The 25,563-nt window shown below is 42.6% G+C and overlaps 1 protein-coding gene across 1 annotated transcript in view; it reads left to right on the top strand.

Annotated features, from left to right (window-relative positions):
- Positions 1-227: 227 nt before the first annotated feature.
- TM9SF2 (transmembrane 9 superfamily member 2) overlaps positions 228-25,563 on the top strand; it is a 58,543-nt gene continuing 33,207 nt past the window's right edge. The window contains exons 1-6 of the mRNA XM_034758215.1: positions 228-495; positions 8,251-8,318; positions 9,340-9,433; positions 10,626-10,753; positions 18,332-18,461; positions 24,549-24,673. Of these exons, the coding sequence (XP_034614106.1) occupies positions 286-495; positions 8,251-8,318; positions 9,340-9,433; positions 10,626-10,753; positions 18,332-18,461; positions 24,549-24,673 (755 nt within the window). The 5' untranslated portion in view covers positions 228-285. The remainder of the gene's footprint in view (positions 496-8,250; positions 8,319-9,339; positions 9,434-10,625; positions 10,754-18,331; positions 18,462-24,548; positions 24,674-25,563) is intronic.

Below are 25,563 nucleotides of genomic sequence, written 5' to 3'. Positions count from 1 at the left end.
ACAAGCCAGGCAGGTTACAAGCGACCCCGAGAAAACGTCAGCTGCTGCCGGTGTTACACCGACCGACCGGCCTCCCCCTTCCCCACCCCCACAGGGTGTGATCTGCGGTCAGCCTCACCCAAGGGCGGGCAAATCCTGTTTCTATAGTAACTGGGCGAGGAGGGGGTGTGACCCGGAAGTGGTCTCTCAGGCCCCCACCCCACCCTCGCTGAGGGAGGTCAGTGCAGGGTGACGTGTCTGAGCCGGAAAACCGGAAGTCGCAGCTGCTGAGGGAGCTGAGCCGCGATGCCGTTGAGAGACCCGCTACAGGCCGCCAGGCGCCCCCTCCCCGCCCGGTCGCCGCGGCGTGTCCCCGCGGCCATGGGTCTCCCGCGGCGGCTGCTGCTGCCGGTGGCGCTGCTGGCGGCCTGCGCTCCCCGCGGCGGAGCCTTCTACCTGCCGGGCCTGGCGCCCGTCAACTTCTGCGAGGAGGGCAAGGCGACGGAGGAGTGCAAGGTGAGCGGGGGGAAGCCCGGGCCTGGGTCGCGCCTCCGCCTGAGGGTAGGTCCGGCCTCGTCTGCGGCCCACGGTGGGGCTGAACATGGTTCGCCGGCTGTGGGGCTGGGCAGCGGGGGTCGCTCCCGTGGCCTTGCCCCCTGCCAAGCGGGGTGAGGGCCCTGCGGGAAACCTGCCCGCCCCCCATCCGTGTTTGAGGTGGGGCTAGGGTTGCCACCTCTCCAGGATTGTCCTGGAGTCTCCAGGATTAAAGTTTAATCTTTAATTAAATATTGTCATGTGATGAAACCTCCAGGAATATGGCCAACCACAACTGGTAACCCTAGGCCGGGCTGAGGTGGCCCCTTGCTAGGCACTTCTCTTCCTTAAGGGGGGCCTGGATATGTGCTGGGGGACTTCAGCCAGGGCCCTTGGTGCCTCTGTGTCAGCCACATACAAGGTGGCAGTGCAGGTGGCATCTAACCTAGAGCTGGACTCCTTGGTAATTGCCCCTTCTTGGTAAGTGTTAATTATTACATTGTGGTTAAACTAAACAGTACAACCTTTGAGATCTTCCCTCATTTCACTGCAGCTCCAGTGCTAGTGGACTGGCTGTGCACTGTGAGCTCTCTGGGTGATTGATCCTGGCTACCCTAATGCTCCCGCTGTCAAAGCTCTGCTGGGGTGTGAGATTTCCCCCCCAAAAGTTCCTGTGCTCCATGTCTTTTGTAGAATTTTTTTCTCCCCTTAATGTGCTGTTGCCACTTCACAATTATTTCTTAGACACTAATGTTGTGCTTGGTGCTTTGCAAGATTGTCCTGAAGTTTGCAGGAATACATCCAACCAAAACAAGCAGCCCTACCTAAGAAGCTTACAATCAGGTGCAATGGGAGACAGCATTTTTACTGGCATGGATTAGTGGTTTGGCTTTGCAGTATTTGTGAAATAATAAGCATACCTATGCAGTGATGCAATGCAAAAAATGTACCTGTCACCATTGAATGAGCTGCAGAATTTAATTTTTTAAATGAAACCATTTTATAGCTACTAGGAGTTCAGGGAAGGATGATTATGATGGGGGAATATGTGAACAGCTTATTTTTCCCTTTTAGCTGTATAAAGGTCAATGTTGTATTTCATATATATAAAATGTGTGTGTATATGTATTTAAAGATTTTTAACTGTCAAATATTAACACCACAATGGGGCTCTGATGGAAATGGTGGTACCATGATAAGAGTGAACAGACGGACTACTACTTTAGTGTATTATTCAGGAATATATTTTCAGTTCTGCCTGGTAGTTACTAATTTATAAGGGAATTATGGAACTCTTTTTTTAAACGTTTTGTTTTTCTTGATTTGTTTTCTCCAGCTGTCCTACTGACTTGCAACAAAAATTAATGGCATGCTGTATTATTATTCATTGAATTCTTTTATGCATTCCTTTCTAAACTAAATCTTAACAGAAGTTAGTAAGTTAAAGTGATTTTATATATATATAAATTTTTTTTTTTTTACTGGAACTTTCTAAAATACATATACCTGCTTTGTCTCTGCAGCTCTAACTTCATACTAACATCTGTTATCAGTGATCCTCTTTTTGTAAAATTTTTGTTTAACCTATGTAAAACTGTAGGGGGAGATTTATCTTTATTACAAGTTTATGCTGATATAAACACAACAAGGAGTCTGGTGGCACCTTAAAGACTAACAGATTTATTTGGGCATAAGCTTTTGTGAGTAAAAACCTTACTTCTTCGGATGCAACCAGACTCCTTGTTGTTTTTGTAGATACAGACTAACACGGCTACCCCCTGATACTATGCTGACATAATGAGTTGAAATTACACTGGTCTGTGTTTTGAGATTAGAATAAGCAGACTGAGGAACCAATATAGGCCTAACATAGGTTTAAGGACCTGAATCTTACAAAGTCACAGGGTTGGAAACTACTGTTTCTTACTTGCTGGGGTCTTGGCTTTCTTATGGCATAAAGCACTAGTCCATGGCCCTGCAAGGCTGTTATTTACAACTGCAATTCTGATGAGCATCTTTTACGTCAAAAATGTACATTTATTTGAGCTGCTGAGAGTCAGTGGGTCAGGGAACAAACACATCCTAGCTGAAGTAATCTTGACATACCAAAATAGAATATAAAATTAAATTAAAATGGACTGAATAGTTATCACAGAGGTGTAGTAATTTTATATTGTTGATATGCTGTAAAATACAAACCATTAATAACCAGTTCATAAGGTCTAACAGGTACTTCAGTATGTATCTTTTGTAGCATATCTGTAGTTGTCAAAATATTGTAGGTCTTCTAAATATGTTGTAAAGCAGGACAGTGCCATGAAGAGTTTACCATCTAAGACCCCAAGCCTCTAAATAACTCTCTAGGCGGACCCCTTTGTCATAATGTGGAACCCAGGCTCTATGCAATTCAGGGGTCTGACCACATAGAGTGATTTAGAAGATTGTGGTCAAAATCGCTATTAAATGTTACCAGTCCAAAGATAACCTACTTACCTATCAAAAAGATGAAATATTGCATAGTTGATCTAAATAACCAATATGCACCCTAAGGGCTTGGGGAAAGAATTCATGGCCCCAGAAGATTTCTTTGCTTCCCTTCAGAAAAATGACTTTCTGACAGGGAAGCAAAGGGAAGCTGCAAGAGCAGTCATGTACCACTCCCTAGCAGTGCTGGTACATCATTTCTGGCACCTGGAGTAGCCAGCGGAGAGGTAAATCACCGTGGGGCTGGAGACACGCCAGCTAGTGGCTCCTACCCTGAGCTGGGATCAGCTGCTAGTCCTGTCTGGGCTGGAAGCAGGAGAGGATGGAGCTTCCTCTTCCCCTGCAAGGAGTGGCTGAGGCTGTCAGACCCACCCTCAGAAACCTTACCCAGCTGCAGGAAGCTCAGCATCCTCCCCTGCTTCCTGCCTCCATTGCGCCTCACTTGGGGGGGAGGGTTCACTGTATGGGGAGCTGCTCCCCCAGCACCCAACCCCAAGGTATCTGGACCTCCCATACCCAGACACCTCTGCCAAGCCTCACTCAGTACATCCAGAATCCCCCTAGCCCTCCTTACCTGAACCCCTACCCCTGCACCCAGACCACCCCCCATTGAGCTCCCTGCACTCAAATCACTACCCACTGCCCCATCCTGAGCCCGTACACCCAGACCTCCATGCTGCTGACCCCCAAGTAGTTGCTTCCAGCCCACCAAGTCCCACACCCAGACCCCTCCACTGAGCCCCAACCACCTTCACCTGGAAGCCCCTGCAGATCCCATTGCCCCTGCACCTGGAACCCCACAATGAGCCTCTGTGCATCCAGATCCCTCCACACCAAGACCCCCAACTGAGCTGCCTGCACCCAGATAGTCCCACACAGAATCCTCTCATCCCACATCTGGATCCCCACACACTGAGCCCCTCCACACTTGGATCCTGCTTGGTTGAATCTGCCTGCCCCACATCTGGTGCGTCTGGCACAGAGGGGAAGGGACCCAGGGTGTTTCTGGGGCAGGCCCAGGCCTTGTGCTGTGTCAAGGTCAGGTGCAGCCTCACAGCTGAGTCCGTGTCTGGGGAGTGGCGGGGCTGCAGGGTGATCTCCCACCTTCATGGGAGCCAGTGGCCTGTGCTTACCACTGCCATGCTAAAGCCTCTGCATTTATTTATTGACAAATAAAACTTGCAGAATTTTAAAATATTGTTTGCAGAAGTTTTCATTTTTGGCACAGAATGCCCTCAGAAGTAATTCTCCAGATGTGCTCCATTTGCAACACTATACTTGAAATTGCTAATAATTTTACTATAGATCTCTGTTAATACGCTACAGTAAAATTAGAACATCATCTTTCATTTAGTTTTATACACAATTCCCATTTGTTTATTCCCTTCATTCCATATTATATAAAAAAACCTACACTGAAAGCATGTTAAGGTTGCAAAGTCAGCGACTAGCAAGTGCCAGAATTAAGGCTGTCTCCAACTTCAATTCTGCACCCTGTATGTTTACTTTGATGCAGTCTTTAGTTACAGAATTGTTACTATTTTTTTCCTCACAGGACCCCTGCTTCATTTTGTGAATGGATAGCTATTCAATATTTCTTTATTCTCCTCATTCAATGTCTGGTTCTAGGCCTAGTTAAATGCAAACCCTGCACTGAATACGAAATTACGAATTTCCTCTAAGATGTTTATCTGGTGCTGTCACCACAGTGTGCTTCACAAACATTAATACATTTATCTTCCCTGTGAGATTTGATTGGAGTATTCCCATTTTACAGGTGGGAACTGAGGGTCAGCGAAATTAAGGTCAACATTGTCAAAAGTTTCAGAGTAGAGCCGTGTTAGTCTGTATCCGCAAAAAGAACAGGAATACTTGTGGCACCTTAGAGACTGACAAATTTATTTGAGCATAAGCTTTCGTGGGCTACAGCCCACTTCATTGGATGCATGTAGTGGAAAATACAGTAGGAAGATGTGTGTATATATACACAGAGAACATGAAACAATGGGTGTTACCATACACTTGGAGAGTGATCAGTTAAGGTGTCAAAAGTGTCTACTAATTTTGGGTGCCCAGCATGAGACATCTAGGGCATGGTTTTTCAGAGTATTTAGCGTTTTTATAGCACTGCATGTATTCAAGGCATAGCTCCAGTCGACTTCAGTTGGAGTTATGAGTGCTCAGCACTTGTGCATGTCTAATGCTTGGTATCTCAAGGTGGGTACGCAGAAAATGAAGACCACGGAATTAGTGGCATCTGTGAACATTTTGGTTTGTGAGTTGCCCAGCATCACATAGGACCTCTGCTTATTGCAGGAATAGAATCCAGTTTTCAAAAGTGACATTCAGCTTCCTTAACCAGGAGGCCATCCTTTCACTTACTGTATTCCCCTGCCTCATTCACTACACATCTTCCAACTTCTGCAAACAGCCTAATTGACTATCCAACTATTCATTCCCAGAGTGTCATCTAATCTGAACGCTGAATGAGGCAGGGATACAGGCTGGATAGGTATGTGATTATGTAATAAGACTTCCCATACAAGGAAGTGGAATTAAGGGTGCACAGACAATCTTAATTTTGGCACTTCCTAACTTTTTTGAGTTCTTGACTTTGCAACCGCAATGTTCTTTTAACATAGTCTGTCTACATTGCCCCTCAGTTCAGACTACAGGGTGTGAATAGCAGTGTGCTGAAGTGCTGCGCTGTAACTCTCCCGTGCGGATGCTGCGAGTGCAAACATAAAGGTCCCTTGTTCACACTAATGTAGTTGTGTTTGAAGAGGCGAAGTTCACATGGGGGATTTACATCTCAGCACTTTGGTATGTGCCCTTGTAATCTGAATTGTAGAACAGTGTAGACATACCTATAGTTTCTTGTTTGTGAATTTCCTAATTTAAAAAAAAAAATGAAGAAAAGAAATTCTGTGTTGTGAATACGCCATTTGGGTCATCAGTAGGTTTCAGGTGTTCAGATTCACAGCATAGATCTCTAACTGGTAGCATTAGTAGGCTTCTATCATCTATGTGGACGAGCACTAGAGAGGAGATGTGACACGCTTTGCCTGTGAACTTCACAGCTATTTGCTGACGGCAAAGAAATATTGAGACTCAAGTCTCCTGGGTTCAATTCTAGATTCTGTAGGGGCGAATGTGCTCTAGTGGCCACCCACCTTTCTGCTTCTACTCCTGTCTCTCCTCTTAACTATTTACCTCCCAGCTTCTGCCCATGCTCTCCCTTTATCTTTCTTTCCAGGCTTAAATTCTTGCCCCTTTGCATTCCAGTGTGGCTGCTTTCTCCTCATCTTCAATGCCTGGGTGCCAGCTGGGAGAGGATTCAGAGCATAGGGTAGAGCAGGAGTGGGCAAATTATGGCCTGTGGGCCGGATGCGGCCCACCAGCCGTTTTAATCCGGCCCTCAAGCTCCCGCTGGGGAGCAGGGTCTGAGGCTTGCGCTCTGACGCTCGGATTGGGGGCCGTTCCATGTGGCTCCCGGAAGCAGCGGCATGTCCCCACTCTGGCTCCTACACATAGGGGCAGCCAGGGAGCTCCGCTCCGCACGCTACCCCCCCCAAGCACCGCCCCTGCATCTCCCATTAGCCAGGAACCTCGGCCAATGGGAGCTGCAGGGGCGGCGCTTGTGGATGGGGCAGCTTGCAGCAGAGGCGCCTGGCTGTGTCTCCATGTAGGACCCGAAGGGGGGACATGCCGCTACTCCAGGGAGCTGCTTGAGGTAAGTGTTGCCTGGAGCCTGCAGCCCTGACCCTCCCCCCAGCCCTGATCCCCCCCCCCCTTCTGCCTTTACTCCCAACCTGGAGCACCCTCCTGCACCCCAAATCCCTCATCCCCAGAGCCTGCACCCCCAGCCGGAGCCCTCACCCCCCTCCCACATTCCACCCTCCCCTGCCGCAGCCCGGAGCCCCCTCCTGCACTCTGAACTCCTCATTTCAGGCCCCACCCCAGAGTCCATACCCCCAACCAGAGCCCTCATCCCCCTCCCGCACCCCAACTCCAATTTCATGAGCATTCATGGCCCGCCATACAATTTCTATACCCAGATGTGGCCCTTGGGCCAAAAAGTTTGCCCACTCCGGGGTAGAGTCTCTTTGGCATATGTGAAGTCTGCTCAGTGTGTAGAAGCTGTGAGGGGATGGAGCATGGTCAGTACAGATGGAATCTGCAGAGAATTTAGCTGCCACATTCTAACAAACCTTTACTGAGTGTACCTTTACTGAGTGTGTGTGATCTGTGATTCTCACCCCTTCCCCCCCCCCCCCCCAATCCTCTAGCGGCTTCTAGCTTGGCCAAACTTGGGGGAGTTTTTATGGGAATGGCAAAAGGAGCAGTCCTTCTACCAAATTTGATGTTCCTGCTTGCAAGCAGCTTTTCAGTGAAACTTTTGTAAGAATTTCTTTAACATGGGCAAAACAATGTACTTTTTCTGTGCCACATTCTTGGAAATGTCTGGTGTTACATTGAAACTTTAAACAAACAGGAAAAACAAAGCCCCAATCTCTGCCTCTTGCAGACACCTAGAATGGCTCAAATGGTTAGTTTGGCAAAGTTTTATAAGTACATCTCTACCCCGATATAACATGACCTGATATAACACGAATTCAGATATAACGCAGTAAAGCAGCGCTCCGGGGGTGGGGGGGGGGGAGGAGGAGGAGGGTTGTGCACTCCGGTGGATTAAAGCAAGTTCGATATAACGCGGTTCCACCTATAATGCGGTAAGATTTTTTGGCTCCTGAGGACAGCGTTATATCGAGGTAGAGGTGTACCTGAAAACAGGGTCTTATAATGCAAAGTGTTGGGCAGCCTTAGCTATGCGCAGTGCTTCTAGGTCAGTCTATAATCATACATGTTCTTTTAAGGGTTTATTCAGCAAAACCTGTCTATGTTGCAAATTTTACTTCTTCCTGTATGTTTCATGTAATTTGTTAGTGAGATTGGTTTAACTAAGCAGTTAAATCAACATATATTTGTCATTCTAATTCAGAGGTACCATTCTTGATCATGATCTTTTGCTCCCTTGAACTTTGTGCAGTCACAGCTGTGCAGAGTGGATATGAAATGCTGTCTTTCTGTGATATCTGAGTGTTTTACATCCACTTTGGGCAAGTGTAATTAAATACAAGGTGCAAGGCAACTTTTTTTGTAACTTTGATAGTGGTCATTAAACTCAACCCCAAGTCATACCTACTGGCATAATTTAGTGTAACTTTGCTAATTGTCTCTTAACTTTTTCAGTCTGTGATAGAGCTGTTTGTGAACAGGCTTGACTCTGTGGAATCTGTTCTTCCCTATGAATATACTGCGTAAGTGTACTAAAGTTTGTTATGTGTAACTTCATTTGCCAGCTCTTGCAAAAGGCAGTCTCTGGATGGTTTTCTGAAAACGTTGTGAATAGAGATCTAATTTCTAGCATTTCTCCAGTGCATAGAAACCATTTATTCTGTTGAACAGGTTCCATTTGCGACTATTTTGTAACCTAAACTATATTTGTGAATACTGTTAATTAGAAAAGAATTTTTACTTTCTAGTGGTAGTAGTCATTCTGTAGGTCAAAGCACTGCTGCTGTCTTGATTAGCCTGCAGCCAGATGAGTTAAAATTGTAGTGATAAATGATATGGGATGAGGATAGCCACAATTATTTTAACGAAGTATTAACTTTAAACACTTCCCTGCTATGTATCTTACTAGTACAGGATGGAAAATGTGTGCAAAGTGTGTTAATGCCATCACTTCAAAGAATGCTGCAGGGATTATTATCGAAGGGGTTAAGTGTTAGTTATCTTTGCATTTTAATGGATGCAAGTATGGTGCATTGTGATTCAGCCATGGCAATTCTGGGAATTTCCCAGCTAAATCCAGTGGTCAATAAAAGCATAATAACTTCAATTTTAATTGGTTACCATGTGCCAAAGGGTCCTCCATATATATTTTCAAGTAGCAGTCCAGTGTTGTCCTTTCTTAAAGCCGTTATAGATTTCTAAATGTGTAGATTTCATAAATTCTGGGTTAAAATCCTAATGTGTATGCTGACCTTCCAGTGCATTTAAGGAAATGTATTATTAAAGTATCTGTGTTCAGTTTAAACTGAATTCTGAAATATTTGAAAGAGGCACTTTTAAAATCACAGGTGTTGATTTTACTCCTAGAGTCGCTCAGATTTTGGTAAGAAATCACTGAACTCTGACCAAAAAAAAAAAAAAAAATTTTTGCGGGTGTTTGTCTTAGTTTTGGCTGGCTTGGAAAATTAGTCTGTTTTTGTACTATGTTTGCATTTCAATTTCAATCAATTTCCTTGATTAAAGCTTGCATATTCTCTAATTTAGGTTTGATTTTTGCCAAGCAGCAGATGAGAAACGTCCATCTGAAAATCTTGGTCAAGTATTGTTTGGAGAGAGAATAGAACCATCACCATATAAGGTTTGTGCTCTGCTAAAGGGTTTTCTGCAAGACAAAACAGAAAATTTGAAAGTCAATAAACAGTTGTTCCTGATTTAAATATATGTAATAGAAATTTGTGAACATAATCGAAAATTAAAATTCATGCTTATCAGTCAGATTTTTGGATGGTTTTCTTTCTGAATGTTGTTGTGTGTGTTTGTTTGTTTAAATAGCATCGTGAAAGAAGGTATAACATGTCTAGGGTGTAGATAAAATTGTATATGCGGGGATCTGTGTGTGACGCAATTCCATAGCTATGGTATTCATTCTTTGTGCTCCTGAATCTGTATAATTAAATTTTTTAGCCCTTATGGTTGTAGAGAGAATCTTGAAAACTTGAATCAAGTGTAAACTGAAGAGATGTTGTCTTCCTGTATTTCAGAGTGCTTGAAACAATAGCTCTGAGGGATGTGAACGGTTCTGTTAAACTCTGGCAGGATCTTGTGGATGCCACTTTTGTTGAGCTGCAGAATTTGGCAAATATCTGAGATATCCCGAGTTCAGGCTTTTTTTTATTTTTTATTTTTTATTTTTTTTATTTTTTAAGAATTTGTCATTTTGTTGAAAGATCTCCTTTTCCTGCTGGGACCTGCCTGCATCTGACTCTTGCTCTCCAGCGTTCCTCAAAGGAGGCATTGTTTGAATTACAGTGAATGCTCTTACATTGTTTCATGGAGCTAGGCATTTGGGGATCAGGAACCCAGAGCAGGAGTCCTGCTTGCAGCTGTAGAGTGGATAAACTATCAGTATAGGTTCTGACCTACTTGTTCCACGTTGCCACTGCTCACATCCATGGAACATTAAATAAAAAGTCTAAAAACATTGATGAAAACAGTCAACGAATCTTACATCAATGTATATTTTTCAGTATTGAGGATGTGTGTCTGTCTCTGCAAGGAAGGTAGGAATAGAATATATTATTGCAAGCGAGTCCAGGGATTCTTACTGTAGAGTACACAAAACCCTGATTGCTATATTTTTAAAATAGTATGTGATGATAAACAGACATACAAAATACCAGGGTGTTAGGGTTGTCGGCTTGTGGGTTAACCACGTAATAATAATACGTTAAGTTTTTATGGGATATATTTTGTTTAGTATAATTTTAGTATAGAACAATACAGATTCTGTTGAAAGACTATTCAACTCAAATCCTGTCTCATTTTCTTAGTTTACGTTTAAGAAGGAAGAGAAATGTAAATCTGTTTGCACAAAAGTGTATGACACAAAAAAACCAGAGGACAAGCAAAAACTGGACTTTTTGAAAAAAAGCATGTTATTGAACTATCAACATCATTGGTAAGTTAAATTTTTTTTTTTTAAGATTAAATTGGTTAATTTAGTATGTTTGTATTAATGACTATTGTAAAATGATGGTACAAATTCAGCACTTCATGTTAACTGGTGGAAATCGGAATTCTTTTGGTCTGTTCTCGTGCAGGGGTGGGGTGGGGAATTAATGTCATGTTACTTCTACATGCTACTTCCTCTGCTTTTATTGAAACATGCCACTCATAAATAGAACAGCAGTAAAACTTATGGTTATCACTGTACTTTCTGTCTGAAGTCTTCATGCTAAAACAGCTTGATTGTTAGATATGATTATAGGAGAGTCGCATCTTACGCAGGGTTCTAAAGTCAGGGCGTAAGGCGAAAATTGCGTATAGTCAAAATTACCCTTGAAAATCCCCTAAATTGCCCATAAAGTACGTATACTGTACATGTTTTCAACGCTGTACAGTAATATGTATAATGTATACAGTAATGTACAGCATATAGTAAAGAGTATATATGCAAAATATAATTTGACAATATTTTTAATTACATGAGAGAGATGGAAGACTGAAAAAATAAAAAAGGAAAACAGTAAACCTAACCACTTACCATTCATCCTGGATATTCTTGCTAGTCGACAACGACGATAATGGTGATACGATGACTATGACAATGGTGATGTGACGATGATGATTAGTACACCATCTGTATGATGAACGATGAGACGATGAAGATGGGTGCTGTACACACTCCGATGATTAGTCTTCCTCTTCTCCTGACAACACTATTGGGAGGTTGTCGGGGCTTGATGTTGATAGAGGAGACGGAGGTGAGAGAGAGCTTGGGTGACAGAGAGCGAGTCGTAGACGAAGTGGTTGGCTCTGGTTCAGTTCGAGAAGTTGATTGCGTAGGCTCATCTGCTGCTGGTTGTTTTTTCTTGAAAAACATGGTGATCGGCAACTGTCGCTGTTGTCTCTTGAGCTGCTCAAACATTTCTTGATATGGTCTCAAATCGTCCATAAAATCACATGTAGTATTGAGGCTTCGTTCCATAGAGGGATCGTATTCAGAAATTAAATCATTCAAGTGTTTCGCTGCTTGGAACACTTCAGCAAATTTATGAAGATTCCAACTTGCTGGCTCTTCTTGTTCGTCATCGTCAACTTCGTCTTCTGTAGACGATTTTATCATTTCCTCTAACTCTTCGTTAGTCAATGTTTCTCTATGGCCCTCAATTAATTCTTCAATTTCTTCCTCAAAGATGTCAACGAAGCCATCACCACCCACTTGCCTGGCCACCTGAACAATGCATTTCACTTCTTTGTCAATGGTCGGGAAACCTTTAAAATCATTCACACATTCTTTCCATAGATTTCGCCAACATGCATTGACTGTTTCAGGCTTGATTGCATCCATTGCCTGTTTAATATAAGTGATGCAATCAGCAATGTTGAAGGACTTCCAACACTCCATCACATTAAGATTGGGATCAGCATCCATAGCGCTACGTATCCATGAGAACGTAAGCCTCGTGTACGTGGCCTTGAAACAGCGAATCACGCCTTGGTCGAGAGGATAGAGGTGGTATGGAGGGGGGGGAGAAAGACTACTTCAACGTCGTTATGCGCAAACCAGTGTGCTTTAGGGTGGCCAGGAGCATTGTCTACGATCAGCAACACTTTAAAGTCAAATCCTTTCTCTTCAAGGTACCGCTTGACCTCCGGAATGAAACACTTATTTTCATGAATGAAACAATCCAGAAATAATGCTGCCGTCACCCAAGCCTTTTTATTTGATTGCCAGAACAGAGGCAGGAGATTTTTGTTCTTGCCTTTTGGGACATGGGTATTTGCAGCCCTGTAGAGCAAACCCGGCTTTATTAAATGCCCAGCCGGATTGCTACAAAACAACACAGTCATACGGTCTTTAGCTGCTTTGAAGCCAGGGGCTTGTCTTTCTGATTTTGAAGTGTAAGTGCGGTTGGGCATTTTTTTTTTTTTCCAGAATAGCCCAGTCTCATCAACATTAAAAACCTGTTACAGAAGAGAGCCCTTTTCTTCTATGATTTTCTTTAATTGTTCGGAGTAGGCTTTTGCTGCCTCTTCATTGGCAGATGCAGCTTCACCAGTAGTCTGCACGTTTTTGAGATTGAAGCGGTTCCTAAAACTGTTAAGCCAACCTTGGCTGGCTTTGAATTCCTTCTCATCAGAAGGCTGTCCCTCTTCGGCAGGAGGTTTGAACAGCACGTAGAGGCTAAGAGCCTTGTCTCGCAGCGTGTTCCCATCGATAGGCACACATTTACGGTTCATGTCTTCCAGCCGTAAGTTTAATGCTTTTTCAGTCTTCACAAAAGTCTTATCACGCACCTGGCTTATCACCTTAGCAGTTATTGGAGCACTTGATGCCACGGCTTGATGAATTTCTCTCTCTTGAATCTTGATGGCACGGATGCTAGATTCGTTGTGGTCATATTTACGCACCACGTTGGAGACCGACATACCGTCTCTCAATAAGTCCAACACAGCCAGTTTTTCCTCCACCGTTGGAACAAATCGCTGTTCCTTCGGTTGAGCACCAGATGAAGTAGTTGGCTTGCGTTTAGGGGCCATGTTGTACGAAAAATACGTATCTTTAAACATTAGAATCACACTCAGCGCAGCGAGATGCTGACACTGAGAGGCAAGCGGGAACTGAGACAGACTGAGGGAACAGCAGATTCATGTCTCCCATCTCACGCTCACTCCGGGGCATATGCTCATTGAGTGGAATGGTGGGTGGAATTGCCCGCACTACTGTATTTAAATTGTTATTTTTCTTTCTTTTTTTTTTTTTTGCCGAGCACGTATAGTTGAATTTGTGTAAGTTAAATGTGCATATGATGCGACTCCACTGTATTGCTTTAAACCTGTAGCACTGTATGCTACTCTATGTAGAGGTCATGTTTACTTTTTCTTGAGGGAAAACCTTGATTAAAAGGCCTCCATGCTCTTCCTATGGCTCCCCTTTTGTCCTGGTTGGGAATACTTGAGCTGGAATCCATGTGTTCTGGAAGGAGTGGATTCTGTTGAGGGGATGAACAGGCGGAAAATGTAATTTGTAAACTTTAATGTAGAGGTTCTCAAACTGTGGTCCGTGGAGCTATATTCCGGTGGTCCGCGGATAGTTCCCTCTAAAGGCGTGGCTCCACTAATTAGGTGCCTGGAGAAGATGCACATGTAAGGTGAGGTGTTAGCCTTGGGGGGAATAGGAGGCAGGTGGGAGGAGGTAGTGTGGTGCGAAGAAGGGGTGGGGGGAATTTGGGATATGCAGGACTGCGGCTGCCAGAGAAAGAGGCGACTTTCCCCAGCTCCAGGGTTGTGGCTGCCAGGGAGAGAGAGCCCTCCTTCCCAGTCTCAGCTCTGGCTGCTGTGGTGGCGGAGAGACGCTCCTCTTTCCCAGCCCCAGCTCGGGGGATGCTGCGGGGATAGAGAGAGGGCACAACCGTAACATTAGAAAGGTAAGATTACTGATATTAATATATGAGTTTTGTGCTTTTATTTGTTAATAAATATTTTTTGTTCTACATTTTTTATATAGCACTTTTATCCAAAGCGCTTTACAATAGTTAGCTAACGGTACAAACAACATTTGGAAAGATCATTAAGCGGTCTGCCGAGACCCTTAGCAATTTTCAAGTGGTCCGCAAAAAAAAAAGTTTGAGAACCACTGCTTTTAATGACAGGAAACATGTACAGCCAGTAAAAATTAAGTGACAAACGGCCAATGAAAATTACAGATTTATCTTTATATTTTGGAGGGGGAAGAGGGGGATCTCTGACTTGGGACAATCACATAGTCTATGTAGCCAGTTGCTTCACCCTTCCATTCCCTCTGTTTATCTATTTTTCTCATTGTGTGTATTTCCACGGGATCTTAAATGATAGGACCATGATTCTAATGAAGGCCTCTTGGTGCAACTGTAACAATAATGAAACCCTATGCATTGCAGCTATCAACACCCTTTTTTCTTTACAGTGAATAGGAAAGAGTACACTATAAAAGTAGTGCATGAATCTAATGGTTAAGACCTATGATTTAGTTACAGAGGTCGTGGAAGTCACGGAATCCATGACTTCCAGCGACCTCCATGATTTCAACGGTGGAGAGGTGCAGGGTTCCCCGCAGGGATGGGAGCTGTGGGGGCTGCCAGAGGTGGCAGGGGAACCCCTGAGCTGTGGGGGCTGTCAAAGGTGGTGGGGGAACCCCTGCGCAGCTGCCCCGCCTCAGGTGGTGTGGGGATCCGGAGATCCCCATTTTGTCCTGAATATTTTTAGTAAAAGTCACAGACAGGTCATGGCGTCTGTGAATTTCTCTTTTTTGCCTGACCTGTCTGTGATTTTTACAAATCAGATCGGACACAAAATCTTAGCCTTGCTAATGATTACATATTGCTTACCTGGGTTCAACAGTGCCTCCCAGACTCGGAGATCCTTGTCTTGAGGAGCTTATAACTTACATGGACATATTAACAAAAGGGCAGATAGTGTCACGAGTAAATGTTACAGCTGTGATAGGAAGCGTGTTTCTTGTTTCTTTATTATTGTATCTTTTTTTTTTTTTTTTTTTAAGGCTGAATCCAACTCTTAATGAAGTGAACCAGAGACTGTCTTCTGTGTTCATGGGAACTGGGTAGGGCCCCTGTAGGCATGGAACAGGACTTACAGAAGTTAGCTTTTAGGCAATATTTGAAAAAAAGAATAGGTCCAAACATGGTGGACCAAGTCAAGGATGGGGTGCCACATGCTAGTGCAAATGAACTAGGAAGCATACATAAACTGTGAAAGACAAATTAATTTTATGAAGACTGAAATCTTACATTTTTAAAGTAAGAGTACCAAGTAAAATTTGAGAGGGGATTTAATGCTTCTTGCTCCACAACATTGGTGGGCATCCCACCCTTGTTCTATCAGTTTCTGGCCAGTAGGAGATAAGTTGTTGTTTTTTTGTTGTTGGTTCCCTCCCCTACCCCCCCACACCCCCTGTCCTGGCTTCCTACTTACTGCTTGGAGGTTATTCTTCAAGCTACTAATGGTCTTGCAGGGGGGATGCTGGCTAGTAAGAGTCCTCTCTTGCTTCTGCTCTGTGTCAACATCAACATGGAGCTGGGGGCTAGATCAGAGAGAGCAGGCTGGGAAGAAGAACCTGCTTGGTCTGCTCTTAGGAATGAAGGACTGTGTAGCAGTGAAGAGGAACCTGCTAAGTGATACAGCGAGAGAATTAAATTGATTTATTGAGGTGTGGTTTTGGGGAGGGCATGGTGATGCAGGAATTTTTCTCTAGGACTTTTAGGTTTAGTCCTTGGGTGAGTAGGTGTTGGTGACCCTTCCTTTTTCCCCCCTCAGACCCTGATTACCTGCCTTCTTAGATTGGGGCAACCTGTTTCTGGTGCCTTGGGAGCACCAAATTGAAACAAGTCCATGGGTGAATTAAACCTTGAGTACTTTTTTCTACCCAAACAGTTTGTCACTAATACTACTACACCTTAATGTCAGTGTAATGCAAAGAAAATATATGGAAGGTACTAAAGCAAATATCTATCCTGTTGCCTTTCCTGGGCTTCCTGGAGAACTGGTCCATGAAATCTTTCTTCCATAACTTTTGTTCTACTGGGTATCTTGGGACACTGTTTGTTAGCATTGCTGACCCACTAACAATAAGACACTTAATGGTAAAGGTGATTCAATAACTCAGTGCATTTTGTACCAATATGTAGCATTAAGACACAACAGGAAGTTTTATTTGTCCAATGATGCAAATAAAGTGACTGCAGCCTTGTGTCTTCAACCACTTAAGACATATTAATGGACCAGTAAAACATATCCTGGAGTGTTTTAATGCTGTTTTAATTACGTCTATTGAATTTTTTTAAATTCTTTTAAATGATTTTCTTTTTGGACTTATCCTTCTACTATGGGAAAAAAACTTCATAGTGGAAAGAGGGGTAGTGGTAGACAACTTTTTCTTTTCTTTTTTTTTTTCTTAAACGTATATTTTAGTTGTTGACATTTTTCGTTTCCATTTATGTTAGCACTCCTGCCATATCCTGCTGTCTTGTCATCTTCTCCTGCAGCTCCTCACAGGGGGCTGGGCTGCTTTCAAGATTTATCTATTAAGCCTAAATTGGAAACTTACTGTGCTCTTGATTTTTAGCCTTTTTAACAATAAAACAATCTTGTGAAGAGCTGCTGGAGAAGCAGCAGCTGAGCTGTGGAGAGAGGTGTGAAATCAGCTGCTTTTCACCTAACTATAGTAGCTCTGAACTTTTTACCCCATGTAAACTCACTAGTTAAAATAGTTCATACCATCGGGGAAGCACAGCTGAGCATGGTGGTCAGGAATGCACTTCAGTAAGGAAAAACACTGCCTACTCCGAGCTGCCATACTTTTTCCATTTAACTCTAACAGGACTTCCTCATTTGTGGCAATTTTTTTTTTTTACTAGAAAAGCTGATGCTGAAGTGAGAGTTCACCTGAAACACTCAATTCAGCTTTCTTTAGAAAGTAAAAGTTGAAATGTGCCAAGGAAGCCCTATTGTAGACAGTGAGGAGGGGGAAAAGATCCATGGGGAACAGAGTTAAGGTTGTGCATCGTGTACTGTGGTTTGTGTCTGCGGTGGAGAAGAGTGTATGTGTTGTAAGGTGACTTAATTTCTCGCTCTTCTTTTGTGTGTGTTTGTGTGTGGGGGGGAGTTATCAGGTGTGTAACTGCTTCATTTCAGAGTTCTTTCGTGTACTACCTTCCTGGTGTGTGTTAATGAGTAAGCACGATTGAAGAGGTCAGGCAAAGTAGAAGTGAAGCTGCTGCTACTTTTGCCCTTAGAAGCCTTCTTTGTATTTTTCTGTCAGATTTCATTGGAGGAGGTTTTTATCAGATGGAGATGACTTATGTGCATGCAGGAGGCATCAAGCTTAACTGATGTTTTATACACCAATAGTTATGATGAATACTAGCTAAAACTAACACAATTATTTTTTCCCAGAAACTTGCACCTGATCTATTCAGGATGCACCCGTCTAACAAATTTTGTGAAGAAAGGCAATTAATGTCCTTGGCAATACAGCCTAATTTCATGAAGGTCCAATTTCATACGACATATTAATTTTACAAAAAGAAATAAACTAAATTACTCAGAACATTCAAAGGGCATAAAACTAATGCTGTGTGAAATTTCACACAGCAGTAGGCTGTCTACTTCTAGAGAAACTGAAAATTCTCCCTTTTTAGGATCTGCTTTACCTGTACAGCTGCCACCAGGTATCTCCATTATCTGGAAATTGGGTTAACAGTCATTGGTACAGTCCCAGCAATTAAAATCTTAAAGGAATTTTATTGCTACTTTCACACTCTTAGAATTGCCAGGAGGAACACACAATAGTCATGTTAAACTTTTTTGCAAGGAATACAAATCCTTCAGAATTTTAGGAATTTAAAGTAACGTTGAAGATGCAATCTGTTTTTTTGCTCAAAATGCAAAGAATTACTGCAGGTTAAATTGATCTAGGACTTCTATTTTTATATTACTATTTGCTCTGTCTCTAATTCTATTAGTGTTTTATTTATAGGATTGTGGACAACATGCCTGTAACTTGGTGCTATGATGTTGACAACAACCAGAAGTTTTGCAATCCTGGATTTCCTATTGGCTGTTTTACTACAGAAAAAGGTCATCCAAAGGATGCCTGTGTCATTAATGTAAGTTTAAAGTATTTTTTACTAATGTGTCAATTTCTGTATTGAGTGATTATCCATATGCATGTTCACCATTAATGGGGAATGTGCATCCCACATGCTCGAGTTCTGAATCTTTTGGCTAGTGGGGTCCATATGGTGTGTCTGCGCCCTCAGAGTCCTTGTGCTCTGTACAGAGGATGTAAAAGGACAGAGCAGCTCAACTGCTGCACATATTTTCTCACTGCCTCTTGGTTTAGAGAGAGTGGCTTGCTGTCTGTGCTTTGACTGCTAGCAATCTCTTGTTCTTACTACTTCTTTTAACTCAAAGTAGAGTCAATTACCAGGATAAATCTCACCATCTTAGAGTGCCTCTCCTGATGGCCTCAGCTACCCAGGCTGTCCCCAAACTTCCACAATAGTACAAGGATAAACCAGAAGATGTTTCACTTCTGTCGAGACTTTCTAGGGCCTGTGGCACTCTCATCATCCTCTCCTGAGGAGGTAGTCATCCTACTGTCCCCTAGTGGGTCAACTTTAGAGGTTTCCAAGAGCTCCTCAGAAGAGTTGTAGAGGCCCTGCAGGTTCGAGTGGAAGAGGTCCAGAAATAGACCCACAAATTGGTGGATATCTTACAATTCACCTCCCCAACTACCAGGCCTTAATGGCCACTTACGACTTTCAGATTGACAAAAACTCATCTTTCACCAACAGTCTCCCACCTCTTATTTTCAAGGACTAATTAATGGCATAAACTGGCTTCCAGCCTGCACCAGATGTGGCAGGCTGTCTGTATTTTGAGGCGATCACAAGGCTACAGAGGTCAGGCTTCCTTCAAAGTACATTCAGTGGTAGAGGGCGTGCCCTTTGAGGGGTGGTAGTTACAATTCAAAAATAGATGAGGCCTTTGCACACTGAAGGATTCCAGAGCAACTGTCCAGTACCTTGGGATCTACATGATCGCCCCTAAAAGGAAATGTATCCGTAGTCCTATGACCCACATAGGTCAGGTCCATCACTTGTTTTTCTGTGAAAACCCTACTGAGCTTTGGAAAAAAGAGGCAACACTTCCACAGATGGAGACAGTCCACCTCTATTGCCCACTCTTCTCAATTTTCATCAGTACAGTAACACTCTTTTAATGGGACTCTGAGGCGGTTCACACTGACTCCTGTGACTCCATACCCAACAATCATTTGGAAACTGTTTAGCTGTTTTCAGGCACTCACGAGTCTCTATCACCGTGGGCCAGTTGGTCATAAACATAATAACTTCAGGATATTCCATCCAGTTTCACACAGTGCCTACACCCAACTACCTTTTCCCATACTCTTCCGGGACCCTTCTCATAAGAATCAACTATGTCAAGCGATCCTCATTTCTTTTTTTTCGAGCAATAAAGAGAGTCCCTCCTCTGTATCATGGTAACAGGTTTTAAAGCAAGTACAGTAGTACTCCGTTTATCTGACTTTCCTTCAACCAGTTCTTCACGTTTACCGAACAGCTGGGACTCAAGGGCCAGAAGTAGGCGAACTTTCCTGTGGCTGCTATATAGCACTGCAGCATCGCATTTTTCCATTCTCCAGTTTATCAGGAGGTTTGATTATTTGATCTGGCCCTGGTCCTAATTAGACTGGAAAATGGGGTTTTACTGTACTTTGGTATCCCTAAAAAGAAATGAGGTTGGTGATCCATCTTGAAACTGAGGAAACTGAACATTCATATGGCATTGAAGTTCAGGATGGTCACCCTCACCTTAATTCCCTTTTTGAATTCAAGGGACTGGATTACATCTCTCGACCTCAAGATGCATACTTCCACATATATTGATGGTTCCACCCTGCAGGAAGTACCTTCGGTTCATGGTAGGCCACGACCATTACCCTGAAGAGTAGAGCCAAGTACTGGTATCCACTGCACTGAGAATATTCACTAACGTGCATATAGTAGTGGTAGAACACTTAAGGAAATCTTGGTGTGTACCCTTACATGAAAAATTAAATGGAGGAAATATTGTCCACTCTCAAAATCTGTTCATCACATGCTTGATCTGTTCCCTAAGTCTGAAAGTCACTAGACAGAAATCCAACTTGACTTCTGTCCATAGACTCAAATTGATTGGAATGATTCTGGACTCCACCAAGTCTATGGCTTATCTTCCCTAGGATAGTTTTAAGAATTTTATAGCCCTTATTATGCAGTTGGAGTCAAGTCCCAGCATCACGGTAAGGACTTTTCTTGCTCTGCAAGGACATGAGGCTTCATGCACCTTTATCATGCCTCATGCCAGACTACACCTTCAGTGCGTGCAAGGTTGGCTAAGGCTGGTGTACACTCTGATTTAAGCATCATGTGGACGTGCCCCTCTGGATGCCTCCATTAGTACCGTTACCTCTGAAATGGTGGAAGGACTCTGCAGACACCTAAAGTGATGTGCAAAAGGAACTCCTCTGCTGTCTAAAACTATAGTGACAAGTGCCTTGCTCTTGCGGTGGGAAGCTCACATGGAGGATCTTCAGGGGCAAAGCCTTTAGACAACACAAGAAGCATGGACGCATATCAGTCTCCCAGAATGCAGAGCTGTGTGCAAAGCTTACGAGTCCTTTCTCCCGTGCCTCAAGGAACAGATGATCCAAATCAGCAATACAATTGGCATGTTCTACATCCACAAACTGGGTTGGGTAGAAGTCTTCTCCACTACACCAGAGGAAGCATAAGCCTACATCCCTCTCAGATAACATTTTAATCTTGTAGTCAAAAAGGCATGATGCACACCTACACTCTGGTTCCATTGATGCCCAAGGTGCTCTAACAAGATCAGGAAGGACTTGGACAAGATGATTTTGATTGAAATTCAGAGGCAAATCTTAACTCTCCCCCCCCCCCCTTTCCAGAGGGGAAAATGCTAGTAATCTTTCTCTTCACCATTCTTCCTTCTGAATCTGTGTTGGAGACTGCAAGTGGTTCTCTATATCTAAAGGAACCATGTTTGTAATTTCACTTAAAGGGACACTGTCAACTTAAATTGCACTTGTTTATGTGTTATTTAGAGCAATATAAAGATAACTCTTAAGACTTTTCTATAATTCTATTACAGTAGAACACTCCATTTGTTTACATTTTATTTTATAGTGCATTCTGCTGTTTTCTCAGTATACTTAGCCGCTTTTTTGTATATGGGGATCTTTCAAAAAAAAAAAAAATAATGGGAGAGACATTAGATTAGGAAAATGTGACTGCAAAAATTAGTACCTGGTATGACTTCTAACCCTCTAATTTTCAAGTTGATGTGTGTCGCTTCAGCAGGAATCTTCACTGGGGTTGCATTCTCTCTGTCTATCTTTATCTATCTTTTTTTGTTTGTTTTGTTTTGTTTTTATTGCTGTCTGCAGAGCATCCCTTGGCATCAGTGGACTTGCATATCAGAGTATGTTCCTGTCATCAGATGACAGTTAACTACATCCTGTGTCTTGGAAAAGTGTTTTGGGGCTTCTAGTGTTAATCCCACCACATTTGTGCTCGCACAGACTGACATTTTGGGGTGCAGTTTTTCATGCCATTGAGAGGTGGTCACTGCCTGCCTTTTAACACTGGGTGCTTTAAATGCTCTGCTGCTGTTGCTCACAGCCCAGACACCAACAGCCAGCAGAAGCATGTGGTTTCCCAAGTGTGTCTGTGCTATGCAGCCTTTGTTCTGCACTCGGACCCCAGCAGCCTACCTACAACACAGCAACCCCACACTGGTCTACTCCACACTTGGTTACTGTTTACAGGGTGACCCAACTCTCTGACCTGAATTTCCCCAAAACCATCTGCCCTGAAGTGTCCAGCCCTCTCCTGGAATGCTCAGAAGTAATAAGGTTCATTGCTCCTTTTAAGGAGACAAAAGCAGTTTATTATTTTAACTGAAGTTAACAATCACTTCATTCAAACATAGCACTGGTTGGTTTAGATTAAAAGTAAAACAAATTACTTCATGAGGTTTTAAGTGAGTTCAAGTACAAGGGATAAAGACAAAAGTGGTTACAAGCACATAAAAGTAAACTATGCTTTCTCGTGTCTAATACCTAGCTCAATAAGCTACAGCCTTGGTTCGAGGTAGATTTCGTACCAGTCTTTCTTCTTTCCTGCCTTGACTGACTTTCTCATTCAGGACCTTCCACAGAAGTACAAGGTGCTGGTTTCCCTTGTCTTCCTAGGTGGAAGATGCCAAAATGGCTTTCTGTCTCTGCTTATCTCTCTCAAAGTTAATTGACTCTGTTTCAAGATCAGGATGATCAGGATGTTTTCTTCCTGTGAATTTCCTATCTCCCTGATGATTTCTGCATAAACGGGGCTTCCATTGTTTTGATTCCATCGTGCTTGCTTTACACAGGAGACAGGTAGATTTCCGCCTTTTTCTCCCAGCCAGGAGGGAAGGCAACTATCGGGTTGTTTGGTCACAGACTTTAAAGCATATTATTAGTGAGTATCCATAATTCCTCTTATAGCGTTAATACATACATTCCACAATAATATTAATCATGAATGTGTGGCACCAATTTACATATAATATCTTGCATGATCTGTTTTAGATAAAGATTATGACAATGAGTTGGAGTACATTGGGATGTTCAGGCCAGCTAAAACTCACAGCTACGTATCAGGGTGTCCCTTGCTATTGGGTACTTGTAGGGGGTCTCATGCTTTCATGGAACTGTAAAAACCCTCTGCTGCCTCCCATCCATCCAGTTTAGTGATATTATACTTAACTAAATATTCAGAGACTCTCAGTGGCTGATAAATGACATCTCTCTACAGCTGGGTAGCAGCAAGTCCAAAGGGAATTTTAAGGACAATCGGTTTCAGCTTTTGCTTCAGTATAATTAACTTATTAAATTTTCATTTAACTTCATCTATTAAAGAAATTCTTATAAATAAGGCTTTTTATGTCATAGCCAACCCACTTCTTGAATGAAATAAAAACATTATTCTTTAAAGATGCCATATTGCCTGGATTTTAAAATTCTGCAGTGTAGACATTGCCTAAACCCCTGATAACTGGTCTCTGAATGAGCCTGGCCTGACACTGTCTCTTAAAGGGCCAAAAATCTTTGACAGCTAGGGGAGTCCCAGTCTCTTGCCTAGAGAGTGGAGATCCAAGAGTAGAAATCCAGTCATGGAAATGTTCAGAGAAGCAGAACTACAGGAGGATATAAGTATCCCTTTCTGACTTGCATTCTTTTCCAGTAGCACACAAATAGCTATGATATCAGCACAGTGGTATTACTGCGTCAGTCAAACAGGAGGAGAAATGGTGTGGCTGGATAAGAGAATTAAAACACAAATGTTTTCAAAATATGAGTACTACAGGGGAAATAGAGCTGTTTGTTTAAATTTTTATGTATTGACACACCACTTCTTGCCAATATTTGCAATTGACAAATATGGACAGCAGTAAAACCTGATATTAACGAAATAAGTTTTTGACCCTGTTGAAACACAACTAGCCATTTGAGACAGCTGTGTACAGTCATATGACCTCTGAGAGCAAACAGCTCTTTGAAAGTGACATTTTGAAACCAACTGAAAATGGTCCAGTCAAGTTTTCTCTTTAACAGTTGAACCAGGCATAACATTCAGTTTTATCATAATTTCTGGGAGGGATGCACAATTGATGTTGAGTTGAGGTGGTGTTTGTGAAACATTTGTTTAAAAATAGTTTGGTTTTGAGTTCTAAATTGCTGTCACAGGAGTTTATCTACCTAGTTTATTTGCTTCTATATATAACCTCTTAGTAAAATTGGTCCACTTGGAAGTCCCCAATAGTCCAATATTTTTCTTCAGTTAAGATTCATTTGAGAATGGTGATCTGGATACTTCGAATAAAGCTCACATACTCTTGAAGTGCCTCCATTAAAAAGGTAACGCAGGAAAAAGTGCTTGCTTGTGCATTTCCAGAACCTTCAATACACCTTCTAAGAGAATTTGGGGGCTTTTAACTTGGGCAGTATATCCCTTTAAAAAACAGTGAATACAAGTCTGTCTGAAATGCAGTTTTGAGCTTCTGTTCTTAAATTGTAGAATAGTCCTATATCTTTGGTTTCTTTAATCTTGTATTTCGGTCCACAGGCAGAGTTTCGTGAAGAAGATACCTTTTACATATTCAACCATGTAGATATTAAAATATTCTACCATGTTGTAGAAAAGGAGGCGGTAGGAGCAAGACTAGTAGCTGCTAAACTTGAACCAAAAAGGTGAGTGCATTTAAAATGGATTTTTAAAATTACTTGTTAAACAAATGCTTTAGGGCCTATAACAAGAACTAAGTCAGTGCTCTAGTCCAGTTTGTGTTTAAAACTGGGAAATCCATAGCAACCTGAGTATCCCACAGGAAACTTATTCCACATCATGGACCTGTTATAGGTGCAGGGTGTGTGTGTGTGTGTGTGTGTGTGTGTGTGTGTGTGTGTGTAAGTTCAAATTGGCTTTCCTGGTAACCAAGGTGACCTGACCTAGTGTGTTCTAACGCAGTAGATCATTCTACTGACGAGGAACCTTAATCTGCTATTTCGGTCTCCAGTGCATTGAAAACATCTCATGGTAGTGGTATACTCCCAGTGTGGGATTCTCAATTTGCCAGTTGGCAGGGGGTGGAGCGAGGTTGCATTTTATTGTACGATAGAACACATTACCCCTGCCCTGGACACTGGTGAATCAGTATAGTTCAACTTTTGACATCTTAAGTGTTAGTCTAATACAGTGGTGCCTCCTCTACACTAGTTTAATTTTCCTGTTTTCTACGAACAGCAGTATGAAGAAGCATGTATTTCAGTTCTATGACCCTCCCACAACTTAGTGTTCTCTTCTCCTTCTTCCCCGGTTTATTTTTGTTGCTTTCCTTTTCCCTGTTAATATAATGGAGCTTGCTGTCTTGCAGGTCAAATACTAAAAAAATACTTTTTTTTTTGTTCTGGGCCACTTAACTGTTTTGACAGCAAAGTTAGGAAGTCCTATCTTGTACAACATAACTAAGTGACCTTTTCTTTCTATTTTCTATTCAGAAAAATAAAATGTTTTGTAAACCTTAACATACATTCCATGTGAAAAAGTTAAAAAAATGATAGCATGTAATCTTCAAACTTCT

The sequence above is a fragment of the Trachemys scripta genome, chromosome 1 (genome assembly GCF_013100865.1).
Source record: "Trachemys scripta elegans isolate TJP31775 chromosome 1, CAS_Tse_1.0, whole genome shotgun sequence".
NCBI lineage: Eukaryota > Metazoa > Chordata > Testudines > Emydidae > Trachemys > Trachemys scripta.
This window is presented reverse-complemented; position numbering and strand designations above follow the sequence as displayed.